Genomic DNA, 27,309 nt, shown 5'->3' with positions numbered 1-27,309 from the left:
ATAATAATAATAGTAATAATAATAATAATAATATCCTCGTCAGTATGCAGTGCTTAAAAAAAAGGTAACATAATGGGTGCATTAATTATCATAAGGACTACGTTAATACATTTTTCAGGTGCATAATGCATTGACAACTAATAATAATAATAATATTAATAATAATAATAATAATAATAATAATAATAATAATAATAATAATAATAATAACGTTTGTATATATGCATTTCCTGTGTCATCCCATACGCGCACACACACACGCACACACATACATACTTCCTCATACACAAAAGAATGTTGAATGTATTTAATTTATTGCATTTCGGTTAGGGTTGTCTTTACCTATCTATCTATCTATCTATCTATTTATATACTTTATCTATCTATCTATTAATTCTAGATGTCTGTCTATCGATCCATCCATTCATCTGTCTATCACTTTCTCTCCCGCTAACACCTGTCCCTAATCCCACACAGGTATTCCCTCGTGACGGAGCGAGGCGACAGGTGGCACCGCTGGCAGCTGGTCATCCGCCACACGAGGGCCGATGACCAGGGCCAGTACAGGTGCCAGGTGGCGACCCAACCCCCGCTGGTGCTCGTCGTGACCCTCAACGTGACAGGTAAGGCGGTGAAAAAGCCAAGGTAAGGCCAGCTATATCATGTACCTTCTCGTCTTACATTTATATCCGTGTTAATGCGTCCAGTGTTTTAAAGTTCGAGATTGCCGTACGATAACTGCTACATGGTATACGGCGCTGAGGAAAGGGGCGTGGTCTACTGAGGTCTCGAGATTGAACGGGCCATAACTTAGAAATATTAGTCCTTGGTGTCACAAAGTCTGTAACCACGGACAAAATAGAAAGTATGCTAGCAATAGTTTTTGTTTTGTGTTCTCAATCTTGTGAGTATGTGATTTTAGGCACCATAGTCACATTACATACTCCATCATTCTTGTATATCACAGTAACTTTGGATGTATGATGAGCAAAAGGTTAACAGCTGATTTCTGAAGTCATGACCATTCATTATCTTCTTTTCCTGTTCATTTGTGTTCATCATTTTATGCTTTCTGAATTGCAGATTATTAATATCTTCCAGGATTGGTATTGAATTTAAGGTTAGCAGATTAACATGTTTTTCTTTGTATTGATACGTGGGTTTTTAGTTATATTGGCAGCTAAGAGAATTCCTAATAAGACCGGCAATAAAAACTAAGTGAAAAGAGAGAGCTTAAGTTTTCTCTTTTAGGCGTAATCAAGCCAGGCAAAGTTTTAAGTTCGCTGAAGGAGGAAGAGGCAGAATTTGTTGACTCGCGCTGGCCCGCTGTGCACATCTCCGTCTCCTTCCCTTTGTGTCCACGCTTATCAAAGACGCCCTTCACCCTTTGACACAGGCCCTCTCATAGCCGGCCTTTTGACCTTTTAACCTTTTTTGCCCTGCCTACGCCTCCCCGTGTGTCCATTTGCCGACTACTTTGTGAGGCCGAGGGATGATCCGGATAGCCTCTGGATATGAAAAGTTTTGTATCCGGATCCGAATTCTGGGAAGCGGATGTATGAGAATTTGTTTGTTAAGGTCACCAGAAAGCCATTACCGCTACCGCCATCAACAATAAAAAACAGGAACAACAACAACAACAGCAAGAACAAAAAAATACCAAAAAAAAAAGGAAGTACAGAGAAAAAAAAATCATCTTTTTCTTTCCTTTGTTTCTCTTCTCTCCTCTTCCTTCCTTCCCTCCCTCATTCTGTTTACCATTACCATTACCGCTACCGCCATCAACAATAATAAGAACAGCAACAACAACAACAACAGCAAGAACAAAAAATACCCCCCAAAATAATGAAAGTACACACAAAAAAACATCATATTTTCTTTCCTTTGTTTCTCTTCTCTCCTCTTCCTTCCTTCCTTCCTTTCCTCATTCTATTTTCCTTACATTTATTTACTTCCCCTTTCCTTCCTCTCAATCTTCGTCTCCCACGCCACCTTCTCTATCCCTTTCATTCTCTTCCTTCTCTCTAGTTTCATCTTCCTTACTCCTTTCTCTCTCTCTCTCTCTCTCTCTCTCTCTCTCTCTCTCTCTCTCTCTCTCTCTCTCTCTCTCTCTCTCTCTCTCTCTCTCTCTCTCTCTCTCTCTTCGCTTTTCCTCCCACTTCCTCCATTCTATTAGACCAGCCTTCTACTCTCTCTCTCTCTCTCTCTCTCTCTCTCTCTCTCTCTCTCTCTCTCTCTCAAGGCACCAGAATGCAATATCTTCCTAGCCAAGCTCCCTCCCTCACCTCATCTCCCTCCAAACACAATCTTCCTTCCTCCATTTACTCTCTCTCTCTCTCTCTCTCTCTCTCTCTCTCTCTCTCTCTCTCTCTCTCTCTCTCTCTCTACAACTACTATTCTTGGTCCTCCTCCTCCTACTACTGCTATACTACTACTACTACTACTACTACTAATAATAATAATAATAATAATAATAATAACAATTTTTAAGTTTCACGTTCGCCTATGTTCCACTTCTCGGTTATTGGGGACACAAAAAACCCTTATATATGGACCTCTCGCGGCGGGCACGACTAATTAATTATACTTTTTACATCAAGAAGTGTTTACCTCTCACCTGCATCACGGCGCCGGGAAACAGGGAAGGAAATAACACCAAAATAAACCGAGAGGAAACATAACAAGACCTCACCCTATGAAGTCTGGCGGGTGACTGACATCTTGGTTCCTCTTTCGACTTAGGTTCATACCCTTACAACCTAAACTGATTGTCCTTTTAGCATCATTTGGTATTTTCGTCATTATTGTTTTTATTTAGTTACTTTATTTGCTTTACACATGGTTACTTTGTCTGCTGTAAAAATAGATGATAGAAATATGAAGAAAAAAAACAGGATTAAACGTTTTGGTCTACCATCACGACAATTTCCCAGGCCCGCAGAGAAGGTTAGCCGGGTTTTCATGGGTGAGTTTCCCGTTAAATATGCAGAAGTCTTGTAAAACTATACCTAGCATCACAAAACAGTATGAAAAACCCGAGAACTTCTACGAGAGGCTCTTCAAACAGGCCGCAAAACTATCCAAAGCATCACAAAACAGTCTATGAAAATGTCAGGAACTTCGATAAGGAAGTCTTGTAAAACTGTCCCCAGCATCACAAAACAGTCTATGAAAATGTCAAGCATCACAAAACAGTCTACGAAAATCCCAAGAACTTCTACGAGAGGCTTTTTCAAACACCGTTGGTGATAAGGAAGTCTTGTAAAACTATCCCAAGCATCACAAAACAGACCATGGAAATCCCAGCAACTTCTACGAGAGGCTCTTCAGTCAGCCACGGAGAAAATTAACCGTTCTGGATTATGGGTCTTATTCTCCTTTTATCTCTTTCAACACAGTCTCATTTTAATTCATATCTCATAATTAACTTCCAAAAATTCCTCTTTGAAGCGAAACCGTGCCGTGAAAGCGTCAAATTTGGCCGCGGGAAGAACAAATAGGCTTATGTGAGCGAACAAACACAGGGCTTTGCAAAAATGAATACCAAAGAGAGAAAGAAAACGGGGAGTATTCACGCAGACTTGCCTAAAAGAGATATGGCGGCGAGAGGCCCGGAGTGAGCTAAGCGTAGATGAAGGCAACCTATTCTTTCCTTCACTCCTCTGACTCTGGGCGGAAACCAAGCGCCTGATGGACAATGGGGGACGCGTTTACCCATCATTAGTGTGTGGGGCGGCCGAGGAAGGAGAGGAGAGCACACACACTTCAAAAAACTCGTTCATTAATGCCTCGGCCGCGAAAGGGGGATAACATAACGAGAATAATTAGCTCCATTCCCTGAGGTCTAGACGGCGCATGCGTGGTGAGAGAAAACCTGCGTGGGATGGTAGACTAAAAGGAAAACATGATTATACGAGGCGTGGGTGAGGATTAGCTTTCGTTTTCGTATTAAAGAGTGCATGCAATGAGAGGATTACGAAAAGAAAAAAAATTGATGCGAAAACAAAAGCGTTAATGGAGTGTTCGCTATAGAGAAAGACAGCGTTCGTTTTCCCATTAAAGAGTTCACACAAAGAGTAAATGACGAAAAATAAATAGTTGATGCATAGAGAAATGAAGTTGAAATACAGTGTTCGCCATAGAGAGAGAAAGAGAAAGAAAGATAGAGGGAGAGGTAGAAATGAAAAAGGTTATAGAAGTCATGGGATAAGATAGCAAAGAAAAGGTAGAGAAGAAAAGAAAGAATAGAGAAATAAGTGTTTGAGACCACATGCAAAGAAGTGAATTGGATAGCATGCAAAATAAACAAATGAGAGAGAAAAAAAGGGCATTCAAACCTACATACAAATTAATAGTCCACAAAAAAAAGATTAAGTAGAGAGGCAAGAGTTAAAAATTATAACAAATGCAACACAAATTAAAAGGAAAAAGGGGATTCAAACCTATAAATAATAGATGCACAAAAGAGAGTAAGGAACGAGGTATTAGTAAATGATTATAATACCAAATGACGTGAGAGAAAAAAAAAAACGAAAAAAATATGTAAGCGAAAACACAATCTCATAACCCACACAGCAAAGAAAACGGGAAAAAGAAAACGAGATACAGAGACCGGGAAGACAAACTGCATGACGTTTCTTCCACGCTTATTGAGTTTTCTTCACACACTTTCCTTTTTTTCCCATTTCTCCTCGCCATTTCCTCCCATTTCCACCTTCATGGCTTCCCTCACCGCGTCACGAACCTTTCCTTCTCCATTACCTGTTTTTTCCCTTTTTCCATATTTTTCCTCCTCTCGTTTTTCCTCTATTTGCATCTCTTTCATCCTTCTCTTTTCCCTCCATTGACCTTTCCCTCTTCCATTACTTGTTTTTCCTTCTTCTCATCTTTTTCTTCTTATCTCCCTTTTCTTTTTCTATTTCCATCCCTTTCTTCCTTCCTCCACCGCTTCATTAAACCTTTCCCTCCTCCATAACCTGTTTTTCCTTATTCTCATCTTTTTCTTCCTTTCTCCCTTTTTTCTCTAATTTCATCTCTTTATTCCTTCCTTCACCGCTTCATTAACCTCTTCCTCCTCCATTACTTGTTTTCCTCTATTCTCATCTCTTTCTTCCTTCCCTCATCGCCCCCCTAAACATTACATCTCCCATCACCTTTCTTTAGTTATTTTCGTTTCTTTTTCTTCTCTTCTCTTCCCTCGTGGTGGCAGTTTTACTTTGGGTTTCTGGTGACGAGCTAACCTGACGGCATATCGTTCGCAGTCACCCCCTCTGTCACAGCCCTTCCCATACCTAACACCCTTCCACTCTTTCCCTGATATACACACACTTTCACATATCTTCTAGGGCCCTTTCATCATTCCCCAGCCTAGCATACACCCATCCACACCTCCCTAGACCTTCGAACACCTTCCTACTAACACCTTCCACCCTCCACACAGTCCCAGTGGCGCGGGTTGTGGACGAGCGAGGGACCAAGGTGCAGGAGAAATACTACAACAGCGGAAGCATGATTGAACTCAAATGCATCGTGGAGCAGGTTCCCTTCCCCCACGGCCCCGTCACCTGGCGTAGGGGAGCCACCGTGCTCACCTACAACACCTCCAGGGGCGGCATCAGGTGAGTCCAGGTGCAACACAGGTAAGGTGAGGGTATACGAGGACGGGGTGATGTGTGGGAGGGTGGATAAAGAGGGGAAGCTTGCATTAAAGAGGTACTTATGCGTGTGTTAGCTTGGGTTATGAGGGATGTGAAGGACAGGAGATGAAGGAGAAGGAGAGAGATGAAGGTGGTTGGGAAAAGGTGAAGGAGGAAGGAGACTAAAGGAGGAGAGGGGAAGAAGAAGAAGAAGATAAAGGAAGAGGATAGAAAGTAGAACGACAGGAGGAGAAATACAGGAAAAGAGAAGAGAAAGCAAGGTGAAAGAGAAAGAACGAGAGGCTGAAAAATGAAAGAGGGGAAGATAAAGGTAAATGATGGCGGGAAAGTAGAACTGAATATGAAGAAGAGGAAAAGAAGACAGGGAATACGAAGAGAAAGACAAAGTGAAAAAGGAGAGATAAGAAAGAGGAGGAGGAGGAGGAGGAACGAATATAGAGAAATGGAAGGAGGAATGAGAAACGGAGATGAAGGAAACAAGGAAGAGGAAGACAGATAAAACAGAAAAAGGGAGAAACGGAGAAAATGTAGAAGAAGGGAGATAAAAAGGGGAGAAGGGTGACGAAAGAGAAGGTGAAATCTCAAGAGAAAGAGGAAAGAAGAGGGAGGGTGTGAGGAAGGGAGGTTATGTGTGTAGGTCTCCCGTGGGAATCTAGGTAATAGAGAGGGTAGATAAAAGGGAGATAAAGGGAGAGAGGGAGAATAGGAACGTAAGGGGTCCAGAATAGGATTGTCAGAACCGCCTAAGACCCAAAGGTGAAAGGCATATCGGAGTAACTATTAAAGAGAATTGTATGCTTCTAGGGAATAGGGGAGGAGGAGGATCAGGTAGGGGAAGACGTGCAGGAATAAAGTGTTTAGAGGTTTCGAATAGGCTTCAAGGGAGTATAAACGAGATAAAGGAAGGAAAAGGAGCGAGAAGGGTGTGGGTCGCTTTAATAGGGGTACCATGGGAATTAGGGTAAGAGATGCAAGAGAGAGGAAGGCGGGGAAAGGGAGTTCAAATGCAGGTTCCGTGTAAGTTTATGGCATTAAAGGGGAAAGAAAAAGAGTTTGCGAGAAGGGTTGGGTCCTGCATATGGAATTGTGCATTAGGTGATTAAAGGAGTGAAAGGAAACAGGTCAGGAGGAGAGAGTGAAGGGCAGTTAAGTGTTTACGAAAGGTGGGGAAGTGAGAGGGGCAAATAAACGAAAGGGCTCATAAGGGAACAATTAAACGATCTCGAGACAAAGGTAGAAAGACATAGGAAATAAAAGATGAGGTTAAGCGAGGTGAGAGGAGCAAATAAATGAAGTGCTCACAGTAGGAACTTCTAAAGGATCTTAAAACAAAGGAATAAGGAAGATAGGAAGTAATAGGAGGTAAAATCAAATGTGAGAGAAAATGACGGAGAGCACAGAGAGGAAATAAGAGGTCTCGAAACAAAGGAATAAAGAAGATAAGAAATAAAAAGAGGTAAAATCAAATGTGAGAGAGAGTAGAGGAAAGTACAGAGGGGTAAATACAAGGTCTCGAAAGAAAGGAGTAGAAAGTAAGGTAGAAAATAAAGACGATGTTAAACAAAATAATGAAGAACGAAAACAAAAATGCTCACAAAAGGAATATTTAAAGGATTTCCGAATAATGGCAAAGAGAAGAAAATAGGGAATAAAGATGAGGTTAAACGAAACGAGAAAGAACGAAAAGCAAATAAAATATCATAAAAAGGAACATTAAAGACATTCCAGACAAAACAAAATAGAGGATGATAGGAAACAAAAGAGGATGTTAAACGGAAAGAAAAAAAAGAGTAAATACAATGAAAGGTACAGGAAGGAAGGTGGGAATCAAGATGTACATAAGTATTACAATAAAAATGATTAAGGTAGCAGAGAAAATAGTCTAGAAAGAGTTAATGAATGAGAGTAACCATGAAAAAGTGTAACAGAAAGGTATATTGCAGGCGAAGATACAGGTAAGCGATGGCGGGAAAGTAGACTTGAAGATGAAGAAGGAAAAGAAGACAGGAAATACGAAGAAAAGGCAAAGTGAAGAAGGGGAGGTAAGGAGGAGGAGGAGGAAACAGAGATAAATAATAATGAAATATGAAAAATAGCGTTGAAGTATTTCCAAATGGAGTTTTAGGAGACAAAATCACTTATATATATAAAAAAAATAGTGAATTAAGAAGGAAAGTGATTTTAGACCAGTCGATAAGAAGATTCAAGGGCACCATTATGAAGAAGAGGGTCGTTGAAAATAAGTATAATTGACGTACTTAAAAAAAAAAAAAAAATCTCCACCGGGTGACCTTAGAAAATACTTAAAAGACGAGAGAGTACCTATCACATAAACACCTGTAATTACCTCCATTACCTGATAGAGAGCTACTTCAGGTGAGCTTGAGGGGAAGTTACCCGAGACACGAACGGCCCCATCAGCATCACCTACAAGAGAAAACGGTCGCTTGAGTATAAAGAAAATGGGAACGTTATTGCACTTAGTAAATCTGGCAGAAGGGGAGACGAAACAGAGTGACACTTCGGAGATTCAAGAAGATGGATGCGCTTTCTCGTACGATCGACTGTGCAAATGACAATCAACGAGGGAGAGAAAGGGAGAGATAAATAGATAAAGATAGAGATAGATAGATAAAGAGAGGGAGAACGTCTATAAGAAAACAAATGTGTAGTGAAAGATTAAAGAAGAAATACGTAAAGAAAAGACAGGCAATGGAAAACAAAAGAGAAAAAAAGGGAAAATCGAATACAACAGAGAGAGAGAGAGAGAGAGAGAGAGAGAGAGAGAGAGAGAGAGAGAGAGAGAGAGAGAGAGAGAGAGAGAGAGAGGTAGTATATATATAAAAACAACAAAAATGACATGACAATTAAAAGAAATGCGTAAAAAGAGAGATTGAGAAGAGAAGAAAAATAGAAATAATTAAGACATTTAGGGAAAAAAAGATTAAAGCGAAAGAAGAGAGAGAAAAAGACACTGACAAGTACATAATGAGTATATATATAGATGTAATAACAACCTCCTCACGATACATTTTGACAACTACACTTAGCGGTAGAGACAAAAAACCGTCCAGATTCTGAGGGACACTTATATAAACATCAAGGTGGGATGACGAAGACATTGATAAGATTATAATTAGCGCCGATAAATGTATGAAAACCAGACTCTTCCAGATCCTTAGTTTTCAAGTATAATGCTGAGAAAAGAGAAGTGTGGTGAGATAGAGACGTGATGTGTAGGTACTGAGGAGATGCAACGATGAGACTACGCATATGCAAGTTGGAAGGTCATATCCAGGGAAGAATTTAACATACAGAGGTAAAAGAAAGAAAACTTAGAGGAAAAAAAAAGGAAGAAATTCTATACGATCTCACTGGTGTAGAATTTAATTAAGAAGTGGAAAAAACAAACTTGAAAGGGAAAAAAAAATATATATAAGATCACACTGGTTTATGAAATGAGGCAAAGAAACGAGTTTGAGAGAGAGAGAGAGAGAGAGAGAGAGAGAGAGAGAGAGAGAGAGAAAGGGGAGGAAAATAGCCAGTAACAGATTTCAGATTCAAGTCGCTAAGTGCTGGAAGGATACGTCTCTCTCTCTCTCTCTCTCTCTCTCTCTCTCTCTCTCGCTGTTTTCCTTAATTTTCTCTTTTTCTTTCCTCATTCTCGGAAAATATTAGCTTTAACAATAACACTTAAATTGTCTGTTAATACTCGTCTCATTAGCTAATGGCTACTGTACAAGTGAAGGATTTATGGTGCATTACTTTATTAATAAATATATATATCTAACTCCCACGCAAAGGATCTGAATGTTAAAAGTTTATAATTGTCGTTGAACTGAGGTCGAAGGATTATACGAAGTCGAGTCCAGGTTTAATTACTGTTATTATTATTATTATTATTATTATTATTATTATTATTATTATTATTATTATTATTATTATTATTATTATTGCCATTATTAGTGACAGCATCAACAATTTCTGAAAGATGATACTGTCTGACGCATTCGTAAACATAACAGCGGTCATAAAATCGAAAAACAAATATACACACACACAGAAAGATAAAATAAACAAATAATAAAGAGTTTAAAAATAAGGTCACTTTGCACTAAAGCCTCAAAACAACACACTCGTAGTCCATCCAGCGCAGTCTTCAACAACCACCGCCAAGAAAAGTGTCTCTTGTATCCACAGACGCTTTAAAAAAAACTATTGAAAACAAGCTTCCCACATCAAGGGCGGCGGCAGGTCACACAAAGAAAAAACGTAAACAAAAGACCCAAGAAAATTAAAACTCCTCGCTGGTACATTTCCGCGGGGCTGATGACCACGCCGGCACAGGCATCCCCACCTCCTCCCCAATCCTCCCCTTCCCTCATCCCCTCCTCTAGTGATAAAGAACGGCCTCGATAACGTAAAGAATAAGAGCCCATCACTTCGCACCAAGGCCAGCGGGAGTGTCAGCCTTAAAACTCGTTCAGCTTTTTTCCCTGCGTCGTTTCGTAGAAGTGTTTTGATGCGTCCACGAGTCAGATAAATGAGAAATGTAAGATTCATGGTATAGATGGCTTCATATTTCTTTCATGTTTACTTTTGAGGCCGTTTTCCGGGAGCGCAGTTTGGTAGAAGTAATAACCTGATGCTTCCACGATCCAGAGAAAGGAAAAATGAAGGAGAATTAGTAGAAATGGCTTCGGAACCTAAAAGAATTGTTCTCCACGTTGCAAAAGTAATGTTGAGGCGGTGAATTTGGCTCCGTTGAAAAGAAGCAATGTAATGATGCGTCTACAACCTCACGAAGAACGAAATGTAAGAGAGTCAGTAAAAAAGGCTTCGGAAACGTAAAGAATCGTCATCCACATCGAAAAAGTGATGCTGTGGTGATACACTTGGCTACGTTGAGAAGAAGCAATATAACGATGCATCCACAGCCTCGAGGAGAACGAAATGTAAAACTTCTGGTAAAAACGGATTCGACAATATAAAGAACACTTCTACACGTCCCAAGAATCATGTTGTTGTGGTAAATTTAACGCAGTCTCGAACAAGGAATTTCATGTGTTCTCAAACTAGACATAACTCAGAACAACGGAAGAGGAAGCAAACCACAATAAAGGCGCCCGTAAAATTAATGTGAAATGTTCTTTTTATTTTTTCAAGCCGTTGCAAAGGAGAAATTATAAAACGAACATAAACCAGAGAAACTAAAATAAAACCATATCCGTCAACTGTACACTGAAACGAACTTAATTAAAGGAAAACTCAAAACATAATCAGCGACTTTGTTCAAGGAATTATAAAACGACATTAACCAGGGAAATTAAAATAGAACCCTCTCCGTCAAAGGCACACTAAAACGAACTTGATTAAAGGAAAACTCACCATAATAAACGAATTTGTTCCAGGAAATATAGAACGACATTAACCAGGGAAATTAAAGTAAAACCCTCTTCGTCAAAGTTACACTAAAACGAACTTAATCAAAGGAAAACTCACCGTAACAAGCGACTTTGTTTTTGCTCTTTTGTCCACTAACATTCATCACACCACCACAGCGACGGAGAGAAAGCCTTTTTGATGTGTTTAAATTCCCACGTAAGAAGAAACGTCATCGAAATCATCCCGGAAATTACAAAAAACACAAAGGCGGCGGGCGTAAAAAAAGCTAAAACAACAAAATATAAAAACACGGAGATTACTGGAAGAGGAAAACACGCTGGAAATAACTCGACCATACGGAGAATAAAAGGAACAAGGAAAATAAAAAGAGCGAGAGGAGGTGAGCTTAATCCTCTTAACTGACACTACCGGACGAGAGAGAGAGAGAGAGAGAGAGAGAGAGAGAGAGAGAGAGAGAGAGAGAGAGAGAGAGAGAGAGAGAGAAGAGGAAAATCGAAAGAGAAAACGAAAAAGAGAAAGAAAAAGAAAATTAAGAAGAGAAAGACAACATCGAAAGAGAAAGACAAAAACGGAGAAAAAAGAAAGAGAAAAAGAGAAAATAAAGAAAAAGGAGAGAGAAAAGGCAAAAAAAAAAAAAGAAAAGGCTGAACATTTGAAAGCTCTTTAAATCCTCTACCCACATAGTAACTTTCTCAAACATATTATCACCTTTACTTTCACTCACTTCATAATTAATTTTCCCGGGGAGTTCATGTTCCCAGGTAGTCTAATTAAGGGAGATCATTGTGTTAAGTATTCTGGCGCTCGTCTTCACTCGGATTCAGTGTCACGAACGCTTCATTAATGTCTCGTGTTTGGCTTCGTTGTCTGCTCGGCACGTCTCGGTCTGAAGCCTCACAAGAAGAGCAAAAGACATACGTTTAGCAGATATGAAATGGCAGTCTCTAGCTATATATGAATTTCAAAAAGGCACAATTTCTATTTCTTTTCTATAATGTACTAAAGATTTTAAACAGTAAGCTTTCAGACGCAATGGAGGACAGTCATTCCTTTCGTAGTGCTTCGAAGTTTACTTAAAGAAGTTGTGACGGACCTGCAATGCCAGATAATCAGCGTGGATTCTAGTTTTATCCGTAAATAGAATTGATGGCACTGTTTTCAAAGTTTCCCATTCAAAGTTAGCCATGAGAGAAAACGGGTTGGTAGTTGTCGGTTTAGCAATGTCACAGTTACCTGACATGACGTAGTGAACTTCAACTAACAAGCAACAGTCCGTATACAAGCCATTCTTTCCTGTAAATACTTTTAAACTTCCATTTTCAAAGTCCCCCACTCAGTTACACATAAAAGAAAACGGGTCGGCAGTTGTCCATTCAGCATCGTGAGTTTCCAAAAATGACAAAGTGCTATTCGAAAAACGAGAACTAATCAAAATAGAATCCAATGCTACATGTTAATTACAGCTGACAGCCAATTCGGACTCCAATCGTACCCATAAACGTCATTAAAGTCACTAGTGCCAAAGTTTCCCTGAGTTAACTATGGAAAGAAGGAAAGGGAAGGGGCTGGTGGTGACTTTTTGGTACCATAGTTTCCGAAAAAGATCTGTACGCTGTTTAGATTTTCAACACCCACTACACGAACCAAGCCTACCCCGTACATTGTAAACCCCTTATTCTAAAACTTTCCCACCCGAGATAATTTAAAGATAAGGAAAGTTAGGGGACAGGTGGCGGTTAAGTAGAATTATGGCCTTCCTAACCTAGCGACGCACCGATGTTCCAATAATGGTGAGGGCAGACAAAGGAGCAGCGGGGAGCGCATACCCGACCGTCGCTCTCCCAACAACCCTCCTTCATCATTCAGTTTTACGATTAAAAAAGTTAACAAAGCTCCTTAACTTTGGAAATTAATATGATGGGATTCTTGCATAAAATTAAGCTTCCTACACCGCCCCTGCAACTCCGCCTACTCCCTGTCTTTGTCCTCTGAACTTACTCCCCTTTCCTCCGTCCTTACCACTTAACTCTACCTCCCTCCTTTTATAACCCCTTTCGCGTCTCTTCTCTCATTTCCTCTTCCTCTTTCACTTCATTAACTCACTTCTTTACTCACTCTGTTTTTTTTATTCAACACCTTATCTTTTATTTCTCTTCCTTACTCTATCTTTAGTCTTCTTTCTTATTCTTTCTTTCTAAGCCTTCTCTTCCTTATCTTTTCCCTTAATCTCTCCTCTTACATCATACTATTCAATTCTATTAATAATTTTACTAGTCTCATCCTCCTTACCCTTCCTGTCTTTCCTTCTAAACTCCCATCTCCTTATTTCACTCAATGTATCTCTACCTCTCTCTCCGTTCCGTCAGCCTTTCCCTTCCTCACTCAGTCACTCTTCCCCTCTCCCACTGCTCTCTCCTACTTTTCCTTTCTTTTTTTTTGTCTACCTGTCTCTTACCTATCTGTGTATCTGTCTGCTACTTTCCTCTCCTATCTGTCTCTCCCTCTCATTCACGCCCGTTTCGTCCTCTCAGCGTGAAGGGCAACGAGGCCGGTGGGTACATAAGAAGTCGTCTGTACGTGGCCGACGCGACACCACACGACTCTGGCTTCTACTCCTGCTGGTACAAGAACACCACCAGCGACACCGTCACCGTCCACGTCATAGCAGGTTTGTGAGCGACGCAGAAGGAGACGCAGCAGAAGGGAGGGCGGCAGGAGGAGGGGATGGTTTGCGGGCTTTTTCTTATAGTCCAGTGTTACTTTGTGATCTATATATTTTTTTGATTTCCGTTTTGAGTATTTTTTTCTTGGAGGGGAAGTTTTACGAATAGTTTTGACACGGTCCCTTTTTTTCCTCCATAAGTTTTTTTTTTTTCTCGTGCTGTAATAACTTCACTTTCTTTTTTTTGTTTTCTTGTGATGTCCTTTTTAAATTTACTGCTTTTGGGGAGGGGAGTTTTTTTGGAATAGTTTTAATACGATCGTTATTTTTGGTTCCGTATAAGATTCCCTGTTTCTCTCTCTCTCTCTCTTTGTCGTCCTACGCATATAATCTAAGTTAGACACTTCCAACATTTTTTTCCTAATCTCTAATGGCTTTCTGCGTCTACTTTTTTTCTGTCTCTTGTAAGTTTTATCTTTTTTTTTCGTTCTAGAGTCCCAGGTTTCTACTTCAACGTGTATGTATTTTTTTTCGATGACAGTCTTGGTTTTCTTTATCATAAGCCTACGTGACAGTTTCCAGTGATTTTCCTTTTTAATAACCGTTCTATTTTTCCTCTATCGTATGTTACAGTATTCCGTAAGTGTTTTTTTTTTTTAATAACCGCTGTAATTTTCTTTATTATACGTGACAGTTTCCAGTGATTTTCCTTTTTAATAACCGTTAAAAAAAAATTCTATCATTTGTTATAGTTTTCCGTAATTGTTTTTTTTATCATTTTTACAACAACCGTCCTAGTATTTTCTTTTTCATGCGCCGCCACTTTCAGGAATCTTGTTATTTTTCTTGATTTGTACACGTATCCCTTCCTCGAGGCCAACTTCCCGGTAACAGCGACGGGCCAAATTTGTGGCTTTACCATGTAGCAGCGATGGGCCAAATTTTTACCATGATATAAACCCCCCGAATAGATGATGCACAAACTGATCACAAATGCATTGGTACTATATATATGAATGGGTTGATGATTTTTCTTTTTTTCTCACATAGAGGCTTAGAGGCCTTTATTTCCAATCTACCGGGTTAATGCGGTTTCCGGGAACACTTATCAAAGAAGCAATTTTTTTTAGGAGTCCAACTTTTCTCTTGTCCTTAAACGAATCACTTTTCTTCTTTTTAATTCTACACGTGTCACTTCGTCGAGGCCAACTTTCCAATCTTTAATAAGGTTTCCTGGAACACTTATCAGCGGAACATTCTTTTCAGGAGTCCAACTTTTCTCTTATCCTTAAATGAATCACCTTTCTTCTCTTCACCGTGTCATTTTTCCCTTCTGCAGGAGAGAACTCGGCCGCCATGCAACACGACGGTCTGCCAGGATCCGGAGGGACTGTCAGTGGGGGCCCCGCACGCCTCCACCCCTCCCTGGCCCTCCCCTCCTTCCTCCTCCTCGTCACCATGGCTACGTGGGTGCTTGCTTCCTCCTCCTCCTCTTCAGCCTACTCCACGTCTTCCTCTGCCTCCTCCTCCGCCTCATTTCTCCCTACATCCTTTGCCATAGAGACAAACACAGTCATTAGTAACGTGTATGAGGAACAGACCAGGGCGCTGTGCCACCAAGGGACAAAGAATGGAAACGCCTCGAGATAGTCACTACGGATGGTGTTTGATCTCTGACGGAGGCGCTGAAGGAGGTTGAAAGTCCTCCTAATCCTATTCCTCTTCTTTATCCTACCACTCCTACTTCTATTTTCTTTATCTTCCTGCTGTGTAAAGTTACCTCGTGCCACAAAAACGTAGAGAGTAGGTGTTTCGGGAGATATATAGAGATAAGTATATTACAGGATAACATATACATCTATTTTTACGTCAGTTTTTCATTATTTTTTTCTGATTTTCTTCTTCCCTTCCGTGTGATCATCGTTATAGGCTACGCATTCACTATGAGGAGCTTTAATGTTTATGGTGTGTGTGTGTGTGTGTGTGTGTGTGTGTGTGTGTGTGTGTGTGTATATAGATGTATGTACGAGTGAGGTATGTATTTATGTATGCGAGTAAAGTATGTATGAATTTTCTGTCTAAAAAGATACCTAAATATGCGATGTTATATAATAAATGTTTCAAAACGGATAGATTATTATCATTATCATTATCTTTGTTATTATTTCAACCATTATCGCTACGCCCCTCACTGCCCGTATTTTGGCTAAAGTGGCCTAGTCTCGGTGGTCTGTGAGCCGCCAATAAATGTGTGAGAGTTTGTTTCTTAACCCAACAAATACAAAGGAGAATATTTATTTCCACTCATTTTGCAAGCTTCACAGCCTTCACATCATACCCCTACAAAACCCGAAGAGAGTATTGGATTCCACTCATTTTGCAAGCTTCACAGCCTTCACATCATGACCCTACAGATGCTGAGGAGAGTATTGGATTCCACTAATTTTGCAAGCTTCACAGCCTTCACATCATGACCCTACAGATGCTGAGGAGAGTATTGGATTCCACTAATTTTGCAAGCTTCACAGCCTTCACATCCTCACCCAACAAATGCTAAAGAGAGCATTTATTTCCACTCATTTTGCAAACCTCACAGCCTTCACATCCTAACCATACAAATGCTGAGGAGAGTATTAAAGTCCACTCATTCTGCAAGCTTCACATTCTTCACATCCTAACCCTGCAAATGTCGAGGAGAGTATTGGATTCCGCCCATTTTGCAAGCTTCACATTCTTCATAAGTAGTTTCCGAATATGCTGAAAAATACCGACTATCATTAATGTGTATCAGACTTCATAGGTTACATTAGATGAGTTCCAATGTTATATGAATTAGCTCGTACCCGCGGAGAAGCTCGCAGAAATAAATTTAACCTGTATACTTTTTTTACATTAGATAAACTTTATATTAACCTGCATTTCGCCCTGCAGCAGAGGTCATTGGTTGGGACTTCTTCACTTTAAACAGTATCTCTTCAAATAGTTTCGTTCCTGACATAAGATAGAAAATGAGACTTGTATGGTTAACTATTTGAGAAATGGAACGTGTTGTAAGTAAAATAATATTACGTACAGTACCTCATGGACTCACCTGAATATTAAACACACACACACACACACACACACACACACACACGAAGGGAAAAAAAGAAAACATCCATCCGGCTACTCTTTCACAACATTTTTATAGTAAACATTATATAAATTAACACTACAAATACAGTTCATCATTCAGGTGCACGAAAGAGGTCATAGAACGTTAGCTAGAGCACTTAAACGGAATTTGAACCTTTGTTAATAACCAGGAACAGAATCAGTGTGGGAAAACCTGAATTAAAACTGTATAGACAATGATCGATACTCTAAGAAACTTCAAACTCTCGTATCAAGTATTTCAAAAGGCCAAAAAATAGATAAATTGGGTTCCAGTGACTGTTTCTTTAGGTTCACGGTACAGAGGAATGATCAGGCGAGCAAGAGGGTCATAAAACTACCTCTGAAAATGCCCCAAACTCCTACGAAAGCCAAGTTGGAAGGAGATCAGTCGAGTTTCAGTGAGTTTCTTTAGGTTCACGGTACAGAGGAATGATCAGGCGAGCAAGAGGGTTATAAAACTACCTCTGGAAATGCCCCAGACTCCTTCGAAAGCCAGATCAAACGGAGATCAGTGGGGTTCCAATGAGCGTTTCTTTAGGTTCACGGTACAGAAGAATGATCAAACTACCAAAAGGGTCATAAAACTCCCTCTGGAAATGTCCCACGCCTACGAAAGCCTTGCCAAATGCGTGACTTTGTGCTCGGAAATGTTTAAAAATATATGACCCTCTAACTCACCCTAAAAAAATGAAGAAATGGAAAAGATTAGAGAGTTGTACCCCTAATTATTACAAGCTTTTTTATTCTACTTATATTTACATGTCTCTCCTTGTCAATCAGAAAGTTGTCAAGCCTAAAACAAACGAAACTTCATCAGTGGGTAGGTAAATAGTCTTAGCAGAAACCTACACTAACTTAAAACACTAAAGAACAAGAAGTGATCGGGTATTACACACAAATGGTTACATCTAAATCAGGCTGCCCCTTAAATCAAAGTATTACACTACCTAGGCCTGTGTCGCGGCAACTCACGGCACAAACAAACAAGGAAGGAATGGCTTGAAAAACTCCCTCGTTTTATTATATCTGATGCAGGATAAGAACTACGCATGTCTTGCTGCTTTGACTCAACAGGACCATGATTTTTTTTTTTTGTATAAGCTTTCCGACTTTTCTCAGCTAAACGAAGTCTGGGAAGAAACTATAAACAGGTTCCAGTAACGATTACCTTGGAAAATGTATTAGTATCTCGTTTCAGCCTTTGCCAACAGCCTAAAGGAGTACCCCCCCCCCCCACACACACACACAAACATCTTACTTTTTCTAATCGTCTTTGATCCCCGCGATGGATGGAAACGACTGCCACTGATCACACGAACCACTTCAATTCGTTTTATTCTGGCCTAAAAGACAAAATTGACCTCAAATATAAACTCGAACATCCCAATCTCTTTCATTTTAGGTGAATGGACACCGCCAGCTCCCGGAAATCACTGAGGATATAAAGATTCAAGATATTTAGCACTCATTCCCAGTGGCATTAAAGAGCCCTTCAAGGAAGCATCGCCAGGCTCAACAAGTGGTGTCTTGACGCTAACTCGTGACCCCGCGAGGCACACTTATCCTGCGAGGCGTCATGTTTCACCTTCTCGTGGTCGCTAAGTGTTGGTGTCTCGCAGCCACGCACACGGCGACACACGGGAACATAACGTGCGGAAAATAACGAACAGAAAAATCATTACGCTCCAAACCGATGCAAAAAGTCATCGCTCTTCCACGAAAACCAGAGAGAGGTAAAACGCTGCATTTTCCATCCTGCTAATTTGATATTTTTACCCGTGGAAAATGCTCGCTAATAGATCAAAGGTGGACGTATTCTTACACCCTTACATCCTGGTCTGGCACTGACAACAACTATACAGACATACGGGTGAAACAACTATGTTAATGCGATGCCTCGGGAACATAAATCATACCCATAAACCCTTCTGCCCTGTCACTACCTGCGGCACTCTTCAGCAGGTTAATCAGAGGGCAGGCACACACACACACACACACACCTGAACACAGTCTACCTATCATGACCACCACTTAACGTTTCTGTGGCTAGTGCTGCTGATCCCCTTCCTTCTTGTTTGTGAGACGTTGCCGCTGACGTCATACGATCCTTTGTAGTCTCGTACGAAAAGAGATCAAGTCATGTACAGATACTATACGTAATCAAGCAATACTGATAAAAATATGATGCAACTTAAGCTATAAAAATAGGAAACTTGTGTTATGAATATATAAAAATGGCTTACAACTAATTATACATGCAGGTTAAAGTACGTACAACTAGGGAATAATCTAAAAATATATTGAAACATAGAGGAGGAGGAAGAACAGGAGTAGGAGAACACTGAACAGAAAACAAATATGATGTCCCTCTCTTAAAAATACCACGAACCGCAGAAGAGGGAAAAAACACAAGAACTAAGTGACTTCAAGAAAAAAAATAATAACTTCAGGCACCAAAGCATCTAAACTTATTCAACGCCGAGAGGGAGAGAGACAAAACCAAATCCAAAGAAGGAGAAACTGACACACGGGCGACACAGCAGACTACATCACGGCCCTTCACAAGCCCTTCACGCCCGATCACGGTAAGCCACAGCGTCGTAGCGGTGTCTGAGGGTACGCCGGTAGAAGTCTGAGAGGTGGAAGCAGGCGATGATGAAGAAGATGACAGTGGAGCCGATGAAAGCCACCATAGCAGAACGAACCATGGTGGACGTTTGTACGGGTAGCTGCTCCCCCAAGGCCTGGAGTGGCACCGTGCAGGTGTGTTAATGAGGAGAGGGAGGTGAGAAGAAAACGAGAATGTGGAAGATGTGAGCCAGAGGGTTGTGAACTACTGGTTTTGCTACTGTTAATAATATTGTCATTACTTCAATTATACTCTTTTTATTCTACAGCTACTTCTAATATTACTACTACTACTACTACTACGATAACTACCACCACAACTATTAACATGCCTCCCTCTTCATGTCCCTACCCTCTACTTCAACTACAACAAAAAAACAATTACTTTTACTACTATATAGTTACCCCCCTTCCCCCCCAAAGAACACAGCACCCTCTTACCCTCTTGTCCAGCTTCTCATAGCAAGATTCGCCCTTATTGTTGGCGGAGTTGAGTCCCATCGACGTGCAGGTAATTCTCATCCCCTCGGCCATGGTGCAGGTGACCGCCAACATCAGCAGGAAGGTCACCAGGATGCCCGTCACGGAGCAGGCGGCGGAGATGGTCAGGTCCTTGTGGGTGCGAACCTGAAGAAGAAAACAGGTGAAGGGAAAGGTCTTAAGGAGGGGTTTTTGTGAGTGAAGAAGTACAGGTGAGTATGTATATAGGTGTTGAGGTAATTAAATGCAAGGAAGAAACAGATAAGGGAAATAAAAGGGTGTGAATTTGTAGGAGTGAGTGAGCAAAAACAAAACGGAAAAAAATGCTAAAAAATGAGCGATGGAAGAAAAAGAAATATGCAAAAAAATCAAAACAAAAAAAAGAGATGATTAAATTTCTGTCTCCATGCATCTATAGAAGGAAAAAGACCAAAGGAAAGGTGAGGAAGTGATTTTGTGACTGAGGGAACAAAAAAAATAAACGGAGAATGTAAACAAAAAAAGAAACAATGAAAGAAAGAAAGAAAAAGCAAACATAACTAAAGCAAAACAAAAACTAAATGATTACTCTTTCCACACATGTATTGAAGGAAAAAAGGAGAAAGGGAAGGTAAGGGAGAGACACAATAACAGTAAGGTCATTGTTTTCATTCATCAATGGAGAGAAAAAAGACATAGGAGTAGGTAAGGAGATGAGGGAATACAGGCAGTCAGAGAAGTAAATCCCACTCGAGACTAGTAGAAAAAAAGAAAAAAAATAAAGCATACGCCATTAGAAGTCAACAGTCATCGGTTCATGGCCATTGTTATCGTTCGTGGGGTGACCAATAGTCTGTGTGAACTGTACCTGTGTATGTGTGTGTGTGTGTGTGTGTGTGTGTGTGTGTGTGTGTGTGTGAGTTGGGGGCGGAGGGTGGTGGTGTTAGGGCTAAATTACATACGGTGAGAGTTAGAGAGTGTCCGATTAGGAGTAGTTGAGGTGTATTGTATGTGAGTTGAGGGTCATGGGGGGAGGGTCAGAGGGTGTGTAGAGGAGAGACAGATGAGTGCTTGAAGTTCGTGATAAGGTTTTGAGTGTTTCTTTATCTTAAGTACATTTATTTCTGTTACTAATGTTGCTCCTCCCACTACTACTACTACTACTACTACTACTACTACTACCACTAAAAGAACAGGTAACAATAACAATAATGAATAATCACATTTGTATTAGTGATTCATACATACAAAGGGAAAGATACTAAACAGATGAATAGGATACGACGAAAACGGCGAAAAAAATTGTAGGAAAATGCAAACAAGGGAACAAAAACATGAAAGAGAACAAGACTAGAACCAAAAGCCCAACCTTGCACCAAACACAACCGCTGATAACACCAAGGCAGGTAGGCAGCAGCAACAACAGCAACAACAACAACAACAACAACAAAATCCCCCACCACATAACCTGTCCTCGCGCCGTTTACCTGGATGGTGTAGACGAGGCCGGAGATGAAGGCGATGATGATAGCCACCACGCCGCCGTATGTCACCCAATTGCACACGGCGAGGGCGCTGCCGAAGGTGTACACGACGGAGGAGGTGGCGGTCTGCGGGGGGAGGGAGAAGAGGGTAAGGAATCACGGCTATTTGTAATTTGGGGTTTGGTTAGTGGCCACTGTGACGGAGATGAGCACTAAGGTAACGCGTTGTTGTATTGTATGCCCCAACCTTGCATTTACTTTTTTTTTTACAGTAAAAGGCAAAAAATAAGAGAGAAAATAATGAAAAAAGCCCAGAAATTACTACTCCTGTTTATCATTTGGAGAGAGAGAGAGAGAGAGAGAGAGAGAGAGAGAGAGAGAGAGAGAGAGAGAGAGAGAGAGAGAGAGAGAGAGAGAGAGAGAGAGAGAGAGAGAGAGAGAGAGAGAGAGAGAGAGAGAGAGAGAGAGAGAGAGAGAGAGAGAGAGAGAGAGAGAGAGAGAGAGAGAGAGAGAGAGAGCAAATATGAAAAGTAAAACGGAAGGAAGGTCTTATAAAAAGTTTAGCAAAAAAAGTGAAGTCTCAAGTTTTCTCTTAATTTTATGCCTTACGAGTGAAGTTAGTGAGTCTCGCAAGTTTTCCCAAATATTTCCGGAGTAATTCTCAAAAAACGAAGTGTTAGGAAGGGCATTAGCGAGGGACGGATAGCGGGCGTAAGAACGGGAAGCCGGAGAAGTACTTGAAGGAGAAGGAAGAGGAAAGGAAGAGAGAGAAAGAGGAAAAAATAAAGGAAAAGTAAGTATTGGAAAGAAGAGGAGGAGGATAATAATAAAAAAAAGGAAGTACTGGAAAGAAGAGGAAGAGGAAAATATAATAAAAGGAAGTACTGGAAGGAGAAGGGAGAGGAAAGGAAGAGAGAGAAAGAGGAAAAAATAAAGGAAAAGTAAGTATTGGAAGGAAGAGGAGGAGGAAAATAATAAACGAAAAGAAGTACTGGAAAGAAGAGGAAGAGGAAAATATAATAAAATAAAGAAGTACTGGAAAGAAGAGGAAGAGGAAAATATAATAAAATAAAGAAGTACTGGAAGGAAAAGGAAGAGGAGGGGGAAAAAACAGTACTGGAAGGAAGAGGAAGAGGAAAGTTATGAAGAAAAAAATAAAGTCCATCCCTTCCCAATCAAATATATGAAAGAAAAATAAGGACTGGAAACTCAGCGACAAGAACAGTAGTAAAAAATGACCCAAAGAAGAACGAGAAAAATGAGCAATAGAGGCTTAGATAAATGAAAATGAATAAAAAACAAAACAAAGCAGAACAAACATCATAGAACCCTCAGACAACTAAAAAGAACATACAAAAGAAAATTAAGAAAACACAAAGAAAACAACCAAACTAATACCAGGACAAAGAAACAAGCAAACAAGACACCTCTCCACCCGAAATTGACCTCACTTTTGCCCACTCTTTACTTTCGTCTGTTGTAGGAGCGGCAAGTAGCGGGCTTTTTTATTTTTTATTTTTTTTACAACAAAGGAGACAGCTCAAGGGCACCAAAAAAGGAAACAATAATAAAAAAAAGCCCGCTACTCGCTGCTCCTAAAAAGAATCCAAAGAGGTGGTCGAAAGAGGGGGTCAATGTCTTTTCTACACTCTTTTTGTTGCCCTTGAGCCGTCTCCTTTGTTGTAAAAAAAAAAAAAAAAAACTAAGATTAAAAGGATTCGAACACACAAACCCACAAACCTTGGCATAGAGGAAGCAGACGGCCGGTTCGAGGTTAGACCAATACTCCGTGATGACCCCCTGGCAGATGGTTCCGATGATGCCTGTGATGATGCCCAGGATGTAGAGGACGGGCATACCCAGCTGAAACATTACGTCCCACCAGTCATCGCTCTCATCCATGTCCCTCCCGCTGTTTCTCTTCCCTGTAGCGAAAAGAAGAGGAAAGTTTTAGGGTCACACTCTTAAAACCTTTCAGCTCCCAACTTCAGGCTTTCGTTGGAGTTTGGGACATTTCCAGGGGTAGTTTCATGACCCTTCTGGTGGTTTGACTCTCTCTCTCTCAGTGCCGTGATCCTAAGGGAACACTCATTTTCAAGCTTTCTTAAGAGTTTGGGGAATTTCCAGGAGTAGTTTTATGACCCTTCTGGTGGTTTGACTCTCTTTCTGTACCGTGAACCTAAAAGAACACTCATTATAACCCGACTGCTCTCATTTTCAGGCTTTCGTAAGAGTTTTGGGGACATCCAGGGGTAGATTTGTGACCCTTCTGGTGGTTTGACTCTCTATCTGTACCATGAACCTAAAATATACTCATTATAACTCGACTGGGCTCATTTTTGGCCTTTGGAAATAGGTGATAGGTTTGTATTCGTGTATCTGTGTGTCTAAGAGCCTTCATCCCTCTGAACCAAAGAAATGGGAAAGGGAAGATGTGAATACATTTGTGATAACACTTTTCAGAGGTCGATAAAAGCTCCTCCTGTTCCTCCTTTTCACGACACGCATAATACATGAAGATAAATGTGTTAGCAATGCTCCACTACAAAAAGGGGTTGTGCTATGATCATAAGGTCTGTTCTTCTATATCAGAAACTGAGGAAGGTAAACAGTTCTTATAATGATACTGGACTGGATTATTGGGTCGTGAATGGAGAGCAAACACAATTAACACAAGTGGGTCATGTGTACGAAAACATGAGTGGGTGACGATGTTGGATATTTATACGGACGTGGAATGAGTCTTCGTAAGGTATGAACGATGGAAATTAGTAAGAGTTCGTGATAGTGAATTATGTGAAGGCAAATTAGTAAAGAGGTCCTGATCGTGAATTAGGTAAAGGTACATTAGTAAAGAGATTGTAGTAATAATAGGGTAAAAATAGATATTAGTAAGGAGGTCGGACGCTAACGAAACAGGCATTGATATTACATCTAAAACGGTAATGTAAATAAATATATCCATGTTTGATTTAGTATAAACAAACCTCTTCTTGTCCATATTTGCATGCAGGCTTTTTGCTCTGTTAAACTATACTTTCTTCTTTACTATTCTACTTAATCCTTGTGTGTCATCCTAGCTTTTACTAATAAACATGTACTTAACTTTCCTTGTCTGTCTCTCTATCGTTACATATTCTCCGGGTTTTCATTAGTTTACATATTCTTGTTGTCTCTGTTATCGATTTTATTCGCAAATCTATGAACATACTTTTCGCTAGCCAATATATTTTTCTTCTAGTTTGGTCTCATTTCACGTGTGGTTTCTTCCTCGACGGTGCGGCGGGAGGCGAAAGAGAGACCTGAGCCTCCACCTGAATGCTGTCTTATCAAAGCTGACGTTAAGGTGTGCGATAAGAAACACTTCCGGGCCGTAAAAAATTTCTTGTGATACGTCACGATTACAAACTTCGTGTAGTGGTGATGGCGCATGACGGAACAGCATAAGTAATAATAATAATAGTAATAATAATAACAATAATAATGGGAAATATAATGGTGATACTACTAATGCAATATGTACTTGTTATTAATCTTGTTGTTTTTGTTTTTGTTGTTGTTGTTGCTGTTAATGATGATAATGATGATGATGGCAATGATAACAAAAACAGAGCCCCAGCAATGGCAGACTACACTCTCTCACCATTCTTGCTGTTATTATTTACACGGCAGTTTTCATTACCTGGATATTTTCGTATTGACAATTATTTGCACCTTCAACCTCAGGGAAGTGTGGTTTGGAACGTGTGATCGAAAATTTAACACGAGCAAAATCAAAGGAGTGAAAGCGGGTTGAGCAAAAACGAGAAAAAAAAATCATATTCATTCTCTTATTTTGGTATCACTATTATACGACTCGAGTTGACGTGAATGCGATGGAAGGCTCAGGTTTCATATAGTAATCTGTTTCTTATGTGGCCTTGCGATTTTTTTTTACATAGAACACATTTTTGTTAGCACGTCAATATATGTACAAGCAAAGTTTTCAATCTACGGCAAATGGTTCTCAAGTTAGTTTGATGGCAACGCAAGAGGCAATACTGTTTCTATACAACAAATTACTGCTTTCTGCTGTTGCGCCTAGTAAAAATAATATAATAAGACAAATCTGACAGAAAAACTCATATATTTAATTTCCTCCTTCAAGTAACTCGTTTTCTCACCTGCTAACTCATTTATTTACACACACACACCTGACATAAAACAAAGCAGCATTAAATCTTCCTTCCTTCACACCTGACATGGTATTTATTGACAATGCTTAAGAAAAAAACAGGAGATTAAGTTATACTGTGGGCGGGTGTGACAAACGCGAGCGACCTTTCCTCTATATCAGGGTTGTGTTAACAGTCTTATCGCGCACGGGATTAGGCCGAGGCACAGGATCCGGGTTGTCTCGCGTTATTGTTTTTTGCCCTGCGCTGCTGACTCACTGACGCGGCGAGGAGGTATTGTGAAACGCGTAATAGAGGAAGACATATTATAAGATCCCTTTTACTGCCCACATTTGGATCTGGAGTCACTAAGTATATCAAAACGGTAAAGTTGGACACCTCACCACCCGAAATTGACCTTCTTTGACCTCTTGTTCCGTTTCTTTTGCCGGAGCGGGTTTTTTGTTCCTTGCTTTTTGTTCTTTGCCCTTGAGCTGTCTCCCTTGCTGTAAAAAAAAAGTTGGTGGCTTAAAATATGGCTGCACGTGGCCTCGGTGCTAATCTCCGTGGCATCGGCCCTTGAGCTTGACGTGAAAGGACTCTACTACTAGGGGACATAGGGCTACCACAGTTTACCTCTACCCAGGTGTCCATAGCCATTGCAATTATTTCATATTATTTCTCTTATGATAATCGTGCGATCGTTCTTGTTAGCTTTGCGGCCACGGTGTTTTCTGTCTGATTACGTGACGATTGATTGCATACGTAAGAGTGAGTTTATCGATGTGCGTATGTGTGTGTGTGTGTGTGTGTGTGTGTGTGTGTGTGTGTGTGTGTAAGTGGGTGTGCCTTTGTTTGCTATCACCTGTACGTTACGTGAGCGATACCTGTGCAGTCAATACGAATATGATGCGGTAATATGTTCGCATTTATTGATACATTTCCGGGTGATCCGTGTAAACATGCGATCTCTAACCCGATTCCTTTATCCAACTGAAACAAAACACAGCCTTAAATATACACTAATGTTTAGCAAAGATAGATACAAAAACTACACTTATGTTTAACCAAGATAAAATAAAGCTATCATATCCTCGTCTAAGATCTCATCGACTCATATAACTCATTTCAAACACACCAAAACAATGCAAACAAGAAATTCACACAAACCACAAAACAAAACGAAAACAACGATACTCACTGGTGCTTCCTCCACGCGGCATTTTCCTTCTCCCTTCGTACTCCGTTAGAAAAAAAACAAAAACAAAGGAATCTATTGATCTAGGAGTTCCTGGGCACTAGACGAACGGCGACGCTTTCGAAACCTCTTTTTTCCACTGCACTTCCTCAAAACAATAAGTAAAAGCTCTTCGGGACTTCTAGAGAGGGAGAAAGAGGGAGAATGAGGGAGAACAGTAGGCAGGTGTGTGTGCCGGGAGAATCTTTTGCGAGTAACTGATTCCTTTCCTACTGCCGACGCTGCACCAACGCGTCTTATCGCCTCAAGTCTGACGCCAGATAAGATAAGGAACTGTTGTCGTTGAGTAATTTTAACAAGCCTAGCCTCGCCTCGCCCCTTGTGCCAGCGATGAGGGATTGGACAGGATATGGTGGTGTAAAGGGATCATGTTTTGTAGAGGGGAAGGGTAAGAAAAGAGGATTCGAACTTCTTTAGGCAAAAATGGGGAAAAAAAGTGATGCAA

The 27,309-nt window shown here is 40.5% G+C and overlaps 2 protein-coding genes and 1 long non-coding RNA gene across 4 annotated transcripts in view; 1 reads left to right on the top strand and 2 right to left on the bottom strand.

Annotated features, from left to right (window-relative positions):
* Positions 1-8,393, bottom strand: part of LOC126995152 (uncharacterized) — a 95,445-nt gene extending 87,052 nt beyond the window's left edge. The window contains exon 1 of the long non-coding RNA XR_007749999.1: positions 8,014-8,393. This is a non-coding gene — a long non-coding RNA (uncharacterized LOC126995152). The remainder of the gene's footprint in view (positions 1-8,013) is intronic.
* The window catches only part of LOC126995150 (uncharacterized), an 81,849-nt gene extending 62,524 nt beyond the window's left edge, over positions 1-19,325 (top strand). The window contains exons 4-7 of the mRNA XM_050854427.1: positions 478-623; positions 5,441-5,618; positions 13,595-13,731; positions 15,065-19,325. Coding sequence (XP_050710384.1) covers positions 478-623; positions 5,441-5,618; positions 13,595-13,731; positions 15,065-15,375 — 772 coding nt within the window. The 3' untranslated portion in view covers positions 15,376-19,325. The remainder of the gene's footprint in view (positions 1-477; positions 624-5,440; positions 5,619-13,594; positions 13,732-15,064) is intronic.
* Positions 16,892-27,069, bottom strand: LOC126995151 (uncharacterized). 2 transcript variants are annotated; one of them, XR_007749998.1, is made up of 6 exons: positions 26,808-27,069; positions 23,193-23,377; positions 21,456-21,578; positions 19,951-20,136; positions 17,344-19,625; positions 16,892-17,219 (listed from the first exon to the last, which is right to left on the bottom strand). XR_007749998.1 is itself a non-coding variant. In XM_050854428.1 (5 exons), the coding sequence occupies exons 1-5, from the start codon at positions 26,827-26,829 to the stop codon at positions 19,452-19,454; spliced, it is 690 nt and encodes a 229-aa protein (XP_050710385.1). In that variant the 5' UTR covers positions 26,830-27,069; the 3' UTR covers positions 16,892-19,451. The 2 variants fall into 2 exon arrangements, 1 of the variants encoding a protein (XP_050710385.1); XM_050854428.1 differs by having other exon boundaries at positions 16,892-19,625.
* Positions 27,070-27,309: the final 240 nt, after the last annotated feature.

Source organism: Eriocheir sinensis, chromosome 7 (genome assembly GCF_024679095.1).
Source record: "Eriocheir sinensis breed Jianghai 21 chromosome 7, ASM2467909v1, whole genome shotgun sequence".
In the NCBI taxonomy this organism is placed as follows: domain Eukaryota; kingdom Metazoa; phylum Arthropoda; class Malacostraca; order Decapoda; family Varunidae; genus Eriocheir; species Eriocheir sinensis.
This window is presented reverse-complemented; position numbering and strand designations above follow the sequence as displayed.